This window comes from Chiloscyllium punctatum, chromosome 12 (assembly GCF_047496795.1).
Source record: "Chiloscyllium punctatum isolate Juve2018m chromosome 12, sChiPun1.3, whole genome shotgun sequence".
Classification (NCBI taxonomy): Eukaryota; Metazoa; Chordata; class Chondrichthyes; order Orectolobiformes; family Hemiscylliidae; genus Chiloscyllium; species Chiloscyllium punctatum.
Genome location: NC_092750.1, coordinates 15279473 through 15294632, shown reverse-complemented (window position 1 = coordinate 15294632; position 15160 = coordinate 15279473). Strand labels below are relative to the sequence as shown.

General features: G+C 41.1%; 1 protein-coding gene across 4 annotated transcripts in view; it reads left to right on the top strand.

The window, feature by feature from the left end:
* Positions 1 to 15160, top strand: part of LOC140483624 (caM kinase-like vesicle-associated protein) — a 155025-nt gene that overhangs the window by 49856 nt on the left and 90009 nt on the right. For all 4 annotated transcript variants that reach the window (XM_072581912.1, XM_072581913.1, XM_072581915.1 and 1 more), the window contains one exon: positions 5238 to 5345. In XM_072581912.1, coding sequence (XP_072438013.1) covers positions 5251 to 5345 — 95 coding nt within the window. In that variant the 5' untranslated portion in view covers positions 5238 to 5250. The remainder of the gene's footprint in view (positions 1 to 5237; positions 5346 to 15160) is intronic.

Here is a 15160-nt window from a genome sequence, read left to right as displayed (position 1 = left end):
CCCTTGAATACTTAGTAGATCTCTGTCCTCTTTATACAATGTACCAAAGCAATATTTAAAACAAATTTCCAACATTGTTTATACAATATACCAGACTAATGTTTAGATACTCAACCTGGCTTGAAATTTATTGCAGTGCAAGTATAATTATAACGATGCAGTCAGATCCCCCAATTATGGTCTGTTTGTTAATTTGGCTTAATCCAGTCATGGCTATTATGGCGCAGTGTTAGTGTCCTAAACCAAGGGTCTCAGGTTTGAGTCCCATCTACTCTAGAGGAGCATGATATCATGCCTGAATCAATTAATTAGAAAATATTGATAAAAGAATGTGAGTGCTGCAGTTCATCAACATACTGCCCTTTGACATTTGCCATTGCCATAATGGGACATAGGATGAATGTCTTCACGGTTTTAAATCGAATCTGAAATAGCTATCTCAAACTAATCCCAACAATACTATATGGGCAAACTCTCACAAAGACCATTGAATCGTGCAACACAGCAAGGAGACCAGTCAGCCTATCAACTCTCGACTAGTCTATTAAGGAGCTACCATTTAGTCCAACTCCTCTGCTCTTTCTCTATGGCTCTGTACAGGTAGTTTTCATATAAAGTGTGTTTTTGGCAGTGTGATTTGGCTATAACGTGGCTGAAGAATTAAGGAATAGTACTTTAGAGAATGCTTACCTCTGTACGCAATAGTGCAATTCCAGTGGTGATCATTTCACATACTTCTTTCTGTATGTGCGCTAATGTCAGCTGCCATCAGAACATGAGAGGTACAGAACTATACATTGAGCAGCTTCTTCTCAAAAATTAAACTACTGAATGTTCATTGCCTTCCCTCTGAGACAAGAATATTCTTGTATAACTCCAAATAATTCCTGCAGGACTGCATTACTCTTATAATTGAAAAGTACAGCAGGTCAGGCAGCATCTGAGGAGTAGGAGAGTTGACGTTTTGGGCATAAGCCCCTCATCTGGAATGTGGACGTATTGGGAGGAGGCTGAGAGGTAAATAGGAGGATGGGGGGGGGGTGGGGCTGGGGACAAGGTAGATGGGAAGGCAATAGGTGGATGGAGTGATTGTGATAGATCGGTTGGTAGGGTGCAGTGGATAGGTGGGAAGGAAGATGGACAAGTAAGACAGGTCAAGAGGATGGTGCTGCATTGGAGGGTTGGATCTGGATAAGGTGGAGGCAGTGGAATGAGGAAACTGGTGAAGTCGACGTTGATGCCATGGAGTTGGAGGGTCCCATGGTGGAAGGTGAGGTGTTCTTTCTCCAGCTGTTGGATGGCTTGGATTTGGCAATGGAGAAGGGCCAAACCTTGCATGTCTTTGCTGGAGTGGGATGGGGAGTTAAAGTGGTTGGTCACGTGGCATCGGGTTGTTGGGTGCATGAGTCCTAGAGATGTTCACTGAAATGCTCCATGAGTTGGCATTCTGTCCCTCCAATGTAGAGGAGATGACTCTTAAATGTTCCATTTGTCTTTTTAATTTGTTTTTGTACCTGCATATCACACAATCTAAACCAACCCCTAAGAAACAGTCAGAAGACAATCAACCACAGCCATCCACTTCTGCAACCATAACTGCACCTGAAGGTGGTGATGATGATGACCCTCTGCCACTGCGTTAACAATATCTTTTCAATGTAATGTGTTAAATTTACTATTGTTTCATTAATAAATATGATTTAAACCTTCATTCAGGCTGTGCTATACTTTGTGTTAGGCTTTTGGGTGGTCTTTGAATAATTGTGCGTAATATTTGTTGCCGGTCTGCCCTGACCCCATTTCTCCCCTCAGCCCCATTTTTCTATGAAGTGAGGTTTCACTGGAATGCCACAATGGTATTATAGGAGACCTACCTGTACTTTTTATTATTCTTTTTAAGCAGATATTTAATTCCATTTTGAAACTTATTAATTAATCTATTTCCATCACCCGTATAGGCAATGTATCCAGATCATAACAAACCACTGTAAAAAAATGTCCCCTGATTAGCCCCACATCCAAGCATTATCACCAATTACTTTAACCATGTGCCCTCTGGATATTGTCTCTCCTGTTAATACAAATAGTTTCTTCAAAGCAGCCAGAGGTGAGTGAGTGGGAGGGTGGGGGGCATTGTTGGCTTTCAGGGACATGAAAAATGTCAATCAGAATGCCCGTTTCCCATGGCTGCAGCACCAGCTCGTTGGAGAATGCAGAGTAAACTTTACCCATTCACTATACCTTAGCTGAAAGTTCTTCATAATGCCAGTGCACATCCAAAATTGGGAAGGCTTTCATTCCCTAGCATGATCATGCCTTAGTTTTACAGCACCAGTTGTTAATCTGGGATTGTCTTGTTTCATGACACCAAAACCAACTTGAGTTGTCCTCAAACTGCAAGATATGCAATGTGCTTGTGAAATGTTATCTTTCTGTCACAAATGTAATTTACATATCCTCCATTAACATACAGTGTAGGTGGCAAAGTTAGATGTGTCATTTTATATTTACATAGAAAATGGAGCAGAAGTAAGCCATTCAGCCCTTCGCTCCTGCTCTGCTATTCAATATTTTCATGCGATTGGGCGGCACAGTGGCTCAGTGGTTAGCACTGCTGCCTCACGTGCCAGGGACACTGGTTTGATTTCCACCCCACGGGTGACTGTCTGTGTGGAGTTTGCACGTTCCCTGCGTGGGTTTCTTCTGGATGCTTTGGTTTCCTCCTACAGTCCAAAGATGTGCAGGCTAGGTGGGTTAACCAGGGCAAATGTAGGGTGACAGAATGGGGTGGGTCTGGGTGGGATGCTGTTTGGAAGGTCAGTATAGATTCAATGGACTGAATTGCCTGCATCCACGCTGTAGGTATTCTATGAAAGTTGACTCAGATGGGACTGAGAAGGGGGATGATGATACAAGTGCACCATGACAGTCAGGCAAGTTGCACTCATCACATGGCCGAGCAAGTCAATTTTCCGTCTGTAAATGCTTCCAACATGGCAGGAGGACAGTGTGAGTGAGATTCCTGGCCCACCATCCTGCAGAAGGCAATAGCAAACCACTGCATTACTTTGGCCAAAAGTATGCACCAATCCAATGGAAGTCTACCCTGGAAAAGAGGACAGGAGCAAAGATAGATGGACAAACATTTTAGGTGGTGCTCAGCACAGTTTTAACTCTGAATAATTGAAAAGGTTTCAAATGAGTTTAACATCTCACACCATGAGTAGCCAATAGGTTAGTGTCCAAGATCAGTGACCTTGTCATTAAAACATGATTCATTGAAAATTATTACCATATGATTATAAGCATATTGTCTGAAGTCAGTTAAGGGGAATAGTGAAATCTTAGTTGAGTTGCTATTTCACTTGTCTTGGAGCCGCATGTATAAACAATCTTTATGGATTTCAGTTGGACATCCTATGTGCCTTATGCAAAAGGCAATGTTAGCACATTAGGGAGCCTTGGATTTCCTGTCATATTTATTCTGCCATATTGCAAGATATATTTTTGTTACAATATTGATTTAAGTATAAAATCAAAAATTAAAAATACGCACAAAAATTCAAACTGCAACATGTCAAAGGTGTTGTAAGCTTCTTCTATTTTTCGTCAGTTAATTAACAACTAGGAAGCCAATTAAAAAATAGAAAATAAAATTCCAATTTTATCGATACCTTTTTATTGTCGTATTACTGTCTCCACTGGGCAGGGCCCTCATGTACTACTCCTGGGAACTGAAATCATTTAACATGTTCACAAAGGAAGATTGAATATGAGAGGTTTGATAGGGTAGATCAGGAGGGTCAGTAATCAAGGAAGGTAGATATTTAGGAGCAAATTACTGCAGATGCTAGAATCTGTACTGAAAACAAAAACTGCTAGAGATCACAGTGGGTCAGGCAGCATCCATGGAGAGAGCAAGTTAACGTTTCGAGTCCAGATGACTCTTCACCATAGCAGACATCAAGTGTGAAGGGGGCAGCATTTATTCAATGGGGGGGGGGGGCATGGTGTGGAGTGCTGGGGGAGAAAGGGTGCTCACAATGCACATTAACTGATCAGATATGTGTTTAAAAGGAAAACGTGCAGCACTAAAAGAAAAGCAGAGGGGAGTGAGACTGGTTAGATTGCTCGTTCAAAGATCTAGTATAAATTCCATGAGTTGAATGCTCTCCTGTGTTGTATCAGTCAAAGACTAGTTAGCAATGCTTTGCCCATGGACAGTTTGAGTCCCTTCAGGTGCTCTTGTACAAAGACAGCAGCCTTTCACTCATACTGGAACTTATTATCTTACCAACATTTTTCAGCAAGTGAAAGGATCGTGCTATGATTTTCCATGTTCTGTTGGATTGATTATCACTGTAGCAATACAACCATATTTGGCAACACAAAGAACTTCTGAACAGACTGCTAGCCATAGAATTGATGTTGTGTTCTGGCCACGTTTTGACCCATCTAGAAAAGGTGCTTCGCAAGAACTCAAAGTTAATTTCCAGATGATTGAGCTAAAATGGGTAAAATTACCATGATGTATCTGCATAGACCTTACAAAGATAATTTGTTGATCCAATAGCTTTATATGCAATACATGTTATGGACCAGACCAAACCCCCTCAAAATATATTAGGAAGGTTGTCGATGTTTTCTTATTTAAAAGGCAAATGCAAAGTGTTGCATTCCAGATGCAATTTGATTGATCAGACTCCCAGGCTTGAAGCAAAACACACTATTCAAACATTATAGTTAAAATGCAACAAAAGAAAGAAGAAATTTGAACAACTCTCTCAGAAACTTTAACAGATTAATGGATTGTTTAATTACTAAGTAGTAACTGTTCCATAAACACGCCTTTGGCAAAGGCAAATTCAATAAAACAGATTGTTTCACATGCAATTCCATCAGCAGGAAGAGAACCTCCAGCTCTTAGCTGTAACAGAGAGAGAAGAAACAGCTCCCACATCCAGCTTCAAGAACCCAGCAGCAACTGCTACTGAAAAACTAAAACTAAATTCCTGACTCCAGGGGAGCTTGACCCAACCCATTCAGGCTGCTTCTATTGTTTAAAAAAACTCCAAGGCCTCACAAGCTGTTTACTCTATTGGATTCAAATAGGACAGCTCAGTACCTCTATCTTAAAACCTCTCTTCAGAAATTAAAGGATAAAATACACTTCTTAAAGCCATCAGATCGTCGCATACACTTTCTCGCTAATTGTTTCGGTTTTGCTTTTTTTACAGACTAACAACAGCAATGCCTTTTGGCTGTATAACGCTTGGTGACAAAAAGGATTATAATAACCCTTCGGACGTCACAGACAAATATGATCTGGGACAAACAGTCAAAACGTAAGTATACACCAAAATCCCTGAGGGATTATATGTTGAGATTATAATTTCTGCCTCCCTTTCACTTATGTACTGAAAAATATGCAACTAAAGAGTAAGTTAGAAAACTTGACAGTTGGAGATTGGAAGCAGATGGAAGTGAACAATATTTGGTACTGGAGCTTTAACCAGACCTAATGTGATTTTACAGAATAGTGAATCTAAAGATGAGCCACATGGATAATTCAGGGAGATGTAGTGAATTTGGAACTTGCCCTTTGATATCTGGGCCTTGCAATAGAATCCAATTCATTAAAATGGGAATTTCTGGGTTTTCTTGTCACGAGTAAACAGGCTATGTTTTGGGTAATTATAATTTCAGCAATTATTAGAATTAAGAAGATGATTACAGAAGTACCTAGTAAGAAACGATCATTTGGTTCACCAACCAGTATAGAGGGAAATAAGGTATTGGATAACTTAGGGGAAAGAGTAGCATTGAAATCCAAACATGATTGATAGGTTGCTGCCTGTAGATTCCATGATGTTTTGGTTGCATATGGACAGGCAGAAAGTTATTTCCCTTGAGGGTTTAGGGCAGCAAATTAGTTGATTCCAAGTATTATGAACATAGGTTTTGAGGGAAAGTTACGGAAAATTTGTTTTCATTGGATAAGTGATTCCAATGTGACCCATTTAAAGATTTCAAGATTCAGAAGGGACCCAACAGCTTTGCACCACTGAAGTTTTCATGGGATAATAATACAGCAAAGTACACAGGCTTGATCCTATATTCACAAAATATAGAGCATAACAGAACATTCAACCCAACTGAGGGCAGCACAGTGGCTCAGTGGTTTGCACTGGGACCCATTTTCAATCCCAGCCTTGGGTGACTGTCTGTATGGAGGTTGCACTGTGTCTGTGTTGGTTCCCTCCCACACTCCAGAGATGTGTAGGTTAGGTGTTTTGGCCATGCTAATTTGTCTATAGTGTACTATAATGTAAAGACTAGGTGGATTAGCCATGGGAAATGCAGGTCTATGGGGATAGGATAGGGGGCTGGGTTTGGATGCTGTTCGGAGGGCTGGTGTCAACTCAGTGGGCCAAATGGCCTCTTTCCACAGTGTCAGGATTCTATGCTTGTAGTCCATGTTTGTACTTATACCTGAGACATACCTTCTTCAGCTGCACCTGCCTCTCAGCCTATTTAATCTCTGTAACATAACTGTCTAATTTACTTTTTGGAAGCAATTTGCCCATGGGTGGTTCACTAACAAGTTCCACATTGTACAGTGGTGCCTCAGAATCCAACTTTAATTCGTTCCAGGAGGCTGTTCGGATTGCAAAAAGTTCGCATTCCAAAACTATTTTCCCCGTAAGAAATAACGGAAAGTGAATTAATCCGCTTCTGGACCCAAACAAACATTTTCAAGACACTTTTAACTGCAAATACACATGGTTAAGGTAAAATAAGATGAGTAAATGACCTAAATATCAAGTAATAATAATAAAAGCAAGAAATAAATGTACTAACATGAAAATAACTTCATTTACCTTAGTGAGGAGTGCTAATGGTGAATGTACTTATTTGCTTCCCTGCTCTTCTTGGGTGCCATGGTGAATGCACAAGGGTGATAATTAAAAAAAACAACACAAATCAAGGTGAAAACACAAGGTAAACTAGTGATGGACACATGAGAGATGCTTTCACGACTACTTCCCAGGACGAACTGAACAAACGATGTGCGACCTGAACGATACGTGGTGTTCGGATTCTGAAAATGTGTTCGGATTTTAGGGCAAGATTTTCTCGAAATAATTGTTCGGATTCCAATTTGTTCGAACAATAGGGCGTTTGGATTCCGGGGTCACCGCTGTAATTGTTCTTTGAGTAAGTAACTTACTACTTACTAATTATTAAAACTAATGAGGAAATTTTACATATTCTTAACATTGACTCCAGTCGTTGTGAAATCTCACGGCATCAGGTCAAAGACGGGCAAGAGGACCTCTTGCTGATTACCACCTAGTGCCCACTGCCCCTCTTCAGCTGATAAATCCAACGTTCTCCACATTGAACACAAATTGGAAGAAGCACTGAGTATTCTTTGGTTGGCAGATTTCAATGCCCATCCCCAAGAATGACCCAGTAGCACCACTTCTAATGAACGGGTTGAGTCCTAAATGACAGAACTGCTAGACTAAATCTGCAGCAGTTGAGGAAAGTAACAGAGGGAACAAACTTACTTCACATTGTCCTCACTGATCACGGATGAAAGTACCCATGACAATATCAGCAGGAGTGACATTCTTGTGGAGATAATGTTCAATCTTCACATTGAAGATACCTTCCATTGTCGATAGATTTTGAATTTGTCTAGCAACTTAAAACTGGGCACCCGTGAGGCACTGTGAGCCATCAGAAGCACTGAAGTGACCAGTATATCCCTCACTCTGCCATTAGTATCAAGCCAGGAGAATCAACCATGGCTCAATGGAAAGTGCAGGAGGGCATGCCAGGAGCAGCATCAAGCACACCTAAACATGAGGTGTCAACCTGGTGAAGCTTATTATAGCTTATGTTACAGTCTAGCTTGAGACCAATAGACAAAGTGGGCAAAGTTTGAGATCCCAGGTACTTATGAAGAGAATAGAACCACCATATTCCACAGTTTTGATCAAATGACAGTAAAATTTACAATACAAATTTAGAATTCTAATACAATATAGAACATATGCAACTCATTCTAACATCAGATTTAATCTATGGGTAACAGACAAACTGTGGTTGAACACCCCACAGAGGACAAGAAATAGCAAATGCAGACAAGACAGATACCTCTTCTCAGTAGCCCCTCAGATGTTAATGACACTGTGGTTCATTGAATCGCATTAAAGCATTTTTATTTCTCTTCCAAGAACCTAGCTTCCAAACTGCCTGTCATGTCAATCCAGCTGCTCACATTCTAGAAACTCACCCTCCTTTCCTGAGACTACACTGCCATGAATGTTTTAAACTGTACTACAGTGCCTACTCACAGACATAACTCCAACCTTTCACAGACTGCTCGCTTCACCAAGCCAGTACGGTTGGAGATTGTTTTCTGAACTCTACCCTTGCACCAAACAAAGTTTCATCCCCCACTCTCTGCTGTGCTGAAGTATTAGTTGCTTGCTAGCTTCTTCTGAGCTACTCGCAGCTCCAGAACATTCCTGAAACTTGCTTCCAAAACTTGGCTACATCTACTTGCTCCACTGAGTTCTAGCTGCACAGAGCCATCTGACCATCTTGGGACTTCTCCCTGAACCCCACTATAGAGAGCCAGGGACCTTCTCAGCAGACTAGTCTGCTTGGAGACTGCCAGTGACTCTAATTGACTGTAACCTTTGAACTGCTTTTCAGTGACCCATGAACTGTTTTAAGTGACCTGTTGAAAACCTTACTACCTCCTCCAATGTTGACTATAGCTATTTATTTTGGAATAGTCAAATGCAGCGACCCCTTGGAAGTCTGCTACTTGAATGTTCCAACTTCTGCCAGTTATTGGCTTTTGCAATTCTAATGGATGCAGAAGTCAAGGATTCTACCACATGCAACAACACATGCGTGGTAAACGTTGAGATTAAGCAATCCCATAACCACTGAATCTGATCTAAACTCTTGCAACCCTCCGACATCCAGCTGTGAATGCTAGTGGATTATTGAGTAACTAACTGGAGGAGGATCCTCCAATTCTCAAAGATGGGGGAGACCAACACATCAGTACAAAAGTCAAGGCTGAAGCATTGCAGGTACCTTCATACAGGAGTGCTGAGCAGATGGAGGATGCCAATGCCACAATCACCAGTCACCAGCCTGCTCCTTTCACTCCATTTCATATCAAAAATTGCCTAAAGGCACTGGACACTGCAAAGGCTCTGGGCTCTGATAGCATTTCAGTGAAGTACTTGCACTCCCAAACCTGCTGTGCCCATTGTCAAGCCATTCCAGTATAGACACAATACCAGAATCCACCCAGAAATTATACACAAAGATCAGCACAAACCCAACCTAGCCAAATACTACTCCATCAGTTCTAATCTCAATTGTCAGTGATGCGATGGAAGGCATTGTTGACAGTGCTATCAAGCAGTACTTGCTCAGCAATGACCTGCTCACTGGCACCCAGTTTGGGTTTCACCACTGACACTTCACTACTGACCACATTACAGCCTTCGCACAGACATGGATAAAAGAGCTGAATTCCAGTTTCTGTCCCTTGACATCAAAGTGTCATTTGACCAACAAGTGTATCAACAACCCAAGCAAAACTGGAGTTAATGGCAAAGAGGGACAAAGGAAGCTAAATGCATTGGTGAAAGTCAATCTTTCAGTTCCAACAAATTTCCCCAATAATTCCTCAGACTAATGTTCTAGCCTCAATCACATGATCTTCCCTCCATCATACTCTCAGAAATTGGATAATTGGTAATGACTGCACAATATTCAGCACTATTTACAACTCTTCAGAGACTGAAGCAGTCCGTGTCTAAACACAGCAATGGTTGGATAACATACAGGCTTGGGCTAACAAGTAGTAAGTAATGAGTGTTAGACAATGACCACCCTCAACAAGAGAGAGCCTAACCTTTTTCTCTTGATGCTCAATGGTATTATCATCACTGAATTTTCAATAACCATCATGCTGAGAGTAACCGTTGACCAGAAACTGAACTGGACTAACCATTTAAATATAAAATAAGGTCAGATGCTAAGAATTCAGCAGAGTCATTCATCTCCAAACTCCCCAAAGTCTACCACCATCAATTTGAGCTATAGGGAGAGGCTGGAGAGGCTGAATAGGCTAGAGCTGTTTTCCCCAGAGCATCGGAGGCTAAGAGGTGACCTTATGGACATTTATAAAATCATAACAGGGTTGGGTAGGATAAATAGATGAGATCTTTTTGCTGGGGTGAGGAAGTCCAGAACTAGAGGTCACAGGTTTGGGTGAGAGGTGCAAGAGTTAAAAGGGACCTAAGCGGCAACTTTTTTCATGGTGTGTGTATGGAATGAGCTGCCAGAGGAAGTGGTGGAGGCTGGTACAATTGCAACATTTAAAAGGCATCTGGATGGGTATATAAATAGGAAGGTTTAGAGTGATATAGGCCAAGTCTTGGCAAATGGGACTAGATTAATTTAGGATATCTGGTCAGCATCTGGGATTTCCTTCTAACAGCAGTATGGGCTTGAATACTACACAAAGACTGCAGCACTAGAGGAAGACAGCTCAGTATCATGTTCTCAAAGGAAGTTAGGAATGTCCTAACTAGCAATGCCCACATCCACCATTGTTATATTCCCTTCCAACCTCCCCCATCAGACTGAAGTAACACGCTTAAACACACATACCAACATATTCAAGAATAGTTTCTTCTATGCTGTTATTAGACTTCTGAATGGACCTCTCAAATTTTAAATTTAATGTTGCTCTCACTCTTTGTGCATCTTCTCTGCACCAGTAAGTTGTATTGTGCATTATATTCGATTATCCTACTTTGTATGGTATGATCTGCCCGTACTGCAAGCAAAACCAGACTTTTCACTGTACATAGGTACATATAATAAATCAAATCCAATCAAACATCCCCTGAGTGAACAAATTAAAAATGGTAACGTTCCATTTATCCAAACACCTCTATTACCAGAAGGTGGAGAAGTGAGGAAGAAACAGTTTTGGGCTCCAGGAACAACTTCCCTCAGGTCCCACTAAATTTAACAGTCAAATCCATTTATTATTTTGTTTGTCCCCATTTCTTGGCTGTAGCCAATCAGATTGTCAGACTGACAGGAATTGCAGGTTTGGAATGGGATGGAGATTGATAAAGCTAGGAGCAGAGTTCAGAAGGAGTTCAGGTAGCCATGTGGTACAGGGCGGTGGGAGGGTACCTGACCATGGGGAGGAAGTGGCCAGGAAGGTAAACTTCAAGTAGGAGTGGAGTGTGTGAGGGGAAACACTCCTGCACTTCCTGACCCACAACCAGTGCTGGGAAATCACATAGGCAAAAGTGAGGACTTTTCCTGCTCCTCGAATGCTGTCTGACCTGCTGTGCTTTTCCAGCACCACTCTAATCTAAACTGTGGGAAATCACATGCCTGGTTATTCAGCATTCCTCACCTCCTTTCATGAGTCAAATTTTCCCAATGGCCAAAAAACCCTACCATTCAGAATTTAACCAAAAATAAAGAAAATAAAATGTAACGTGCAGCCTCATTAAAACAGTCAAATGATCCACATGCCCCCGGGGAGTGGGTTGGTAATCCGTCCTCCACTGCCTAAAATTGGAAGTCAGCAGGTTGCCTCAGGTTGAAGATTTGTAACATTTTAAATTCCAAAGAATCCTTCCCAATTGTTGTAATCTCTCCATTTTAGAAACATCTTGTAATTTTTTTTTGTCTGTGATATGGAGTCCATTGGAGAGGTCAGAAGCGAGCAGAGTACTCAGAAATGCAACCTGACCAGGGTCCTATATAAATTTATCTTCAGTATTTTTGAATGTTGTCCCGCAAGAAACAAGCACTTGTTGTTTATTAGGATTTTTAATTGCTTTGGCGATCTACACTTCTGCCTTTAATGATTTGTTTACTTGTATCCCTGGATGCCTTTGCCTTTCTACCACATACATTTTTTTATTATCTAGAGGGACTGCATTAAATTCAGGGCAACACTCTAAACAAGGGTCAGATCTCCAGAGCCAAACTGACTGAAATCTAATGGGAGTTTAACCCAAACAAGATATATGGTCTTTCCTATGTTGTGGATCAGGCCAGCCCCCCCCTCAAACTTTTAAGAAGTTAGCCTAGACCCGAACATTTTCTTGTTTTAAAGGCAGATGTGAAGTGGGTGTTCCAGGTGTGATGCAGCTGGTCAAACCACTCGACTTTAAGCAAAACAGAATTTATTTAAGCACTGCAGTCGAAACACAAATAAAAGAAACCAGAATTTACAATAACTTAACTATTTGAAAGTTCAACGGACTTGATACTGCAACTTAGTTAAGGAGCTGTTCCAATTCCAGTAGCATCCCATAAACACATCCCTTGGCAAAAGATAAATTCAAATACAGGTTCCAAAGAGATTTCAGAGACAAAGCCAGTCAGGAACCATCTGCAGAAGCTGCGAACCTTTCTGTACTGCAGCAGCTTCTCACTGTTACAGCTAAACTAAACTAGAAAAAACCTGATCTCGGGGACCTGGCCACTCCCCCACCATTGTTAAAGTAGACAATTCGGTACCTCTGCTTTTACAAACTCTCTTGAAAAAAAAATCATGGACAAAGTAACCTTCTTAAAGGGGCAGCAGCATCACACCTCTGACAATCCACTGTATTCTGCCAGTCGTTTCACCCTTACCTCTCATTCCAGGAAAACCAAGATTTGCCATTTATACAATTATTCTAACTTAGGGTCATGGAATCTTACAATGCAAAGAAAGTCCATTTGGCTCATCATAGCGTACTGGCTGTTGAAAAAAGCTTGCCAAACGATCTTGCACACAGAATTTTGCCTTATCAGTATGCAAATTTATTATCTTCAATTGCATGCCCTTTGAAGTGGCCCTTTTGAATTTGACAACTTTTTCCGGAAGGGCCAGATCTTAACACCACCTTGTAAATCTGTCCATTTTTTTCCTTCAGGTCTTCGACCAATTATCTTATAGCAACAATCACCAATCACTGTGACGAAGCAGGACTTTCTCTCTATTTTATGAATATCTTTGCTGTAGGTCTAACTACGTTGTTGATATAATTTCTTTAACCTTGGTTATAGTTTTGTCTCAAATATGCAAATGATTGCTTGGCAGTACAGAACTTAGATATTGTTATAAGGAGGCAAAAAGTTGAAGCTTTCTTGTTTTTCAATCCCATTGAATACAGGATGAAAATTTTTGACTCTCTGTCTCTTTTTCAGCAATACATAATTTTTGTGCTTCCAAGCAATGATTTCTCAAAATCTCTCCCTCAATGTTCTCTCCTTCAAGAATTATCCCAACCTCTCCAACCACACCACATATCCAAACCTGGTATCACACTTGTAAACCATCTCTGAACACTCTACAAAGCCTTAACACTCTTCCTAAAGTGTGGTAAGGTAAATGGTAAGATCATGAGGAATACTGCCAAACAAATAGACCTTGGAGTGCAGGTGCATAGTTCCTTGAAAGTGAGTCCCAGGTAGACAGGATAGTGAAGAAGGTGTTTGGTACGCGTGCCTTTATTGGTCATTGCATTGAGTATAGGAATTGGGAAGTCATGTTGAGGCTGTACAGGACATTGATTAGGAGACTTTTAGAATACTGCTTTCAATTCTGGTCTGCACGCTGCAGGAACAATGTTGTTAAGCTTGAAAGGGTTCAGAAAAGATTTACAAGGATGCTGTCAGGGTTAGAGAGTTTGAGCTAAAGGGAAAGGCTGAATACACTGGGGCTGTTTTCCTTGGGACATTGGAGGCTTGGGGTGACTTTACAGATGTTTATACAATCATGTGGGGTATGTATAGGGTGAATAGCTGATGTCTTTTCCCCAGGGTAGAGGAGTCCAAAACTAGAGGGCACAGGTTTAAGCTGAGAGGGGAAAGATTTAAAAGGGACATAAGGATCAACATTTTCACGCAGAAGATGGTGCGCGTATGGAATAGACTGTCATGATGAAATGGTGGAGGCTGGAACAATTACAACATTTAAAAGGCATCTGGATGGGGATATGAACAGGAAGGATGTAGAGGGATAATGGCCAAATGCTGGCAAATGGGACTAGATTAATTTAAAATATCTGGTTGGCATGGGCGAGTTGGACCGAAAGGTCTGTTTCCGCACTATACATCTCTCTGACTATATGGTGCCTAGAATTATGCATATCGCTGCAATAGAAGCCTAACTAATGATTTGGAAAGGTTCAGCATAACCTCCTTGTTTTTGTATTCAATGTCCATCTTTACAAAGACAATCAGCCCAGACATATTTTTTAAATTCATTCAGGGGATGTGGTCTAAATTGGCTGAGTCAACATTTATTTCCCATCCTTAACTACCCTGAGAAGATGATAATCTGCCTCATTGAACCACAGAAAGACAGCTCACCACCACCTGCACAAGGTCAGTTAGGGATGAGCAATAAATGCTGATCCAGCATTTCCGTAACTGCTACCCAACCTTGTCACGTGGAAAAATTATGAATATTGTACCCCCGATCCTCTGTTCTTACACTTTGCCATGATATAGTACCAAGCAGACTTTAGAACATAGAAAAGTACAGCACAGAACAGGCCTTTCGGCCTACGATGTTGTGCTGAGGATTAATCCTAATGTAAAATAAAAAAAACTTAGCCTATGCACCTCTCAATTCATTGCTGTCCATGTGCATGTCCAGCAGTCGCTTAAATGTCGCTAATGACTCGACTTCCACCACCACTGCTGGCAACGCATTCCATTCATTCACAACTCTCTGCATAAAGAACCTACCTCTGATGCCTCCTCTATACCATCCTCCTAACATTTTAAAACCTGACCTCTCATGCCAGTCAATCTTGCCATGGGGAAAGGTTTCTGGCTATTGTCTCTATCCATGCCTCTCATTTAATGCATCTATATCTACTTTTTTGCCAAGCTCACTTCACATTAGTTCACAACTGCCAGTTGTCTGCCCACTTCACCAGCCTGTCTATGTCCTCCTGGGGTCTGTTGCTATCCAACTTATTACTTTCCATGTTGCCAAGTATTGTATTTTACCCAAATTTTGAAAATTGATTTTTTTATGGTAACAGAAGACAATTGAGTGCATTGTTTCCACAGTGGATCT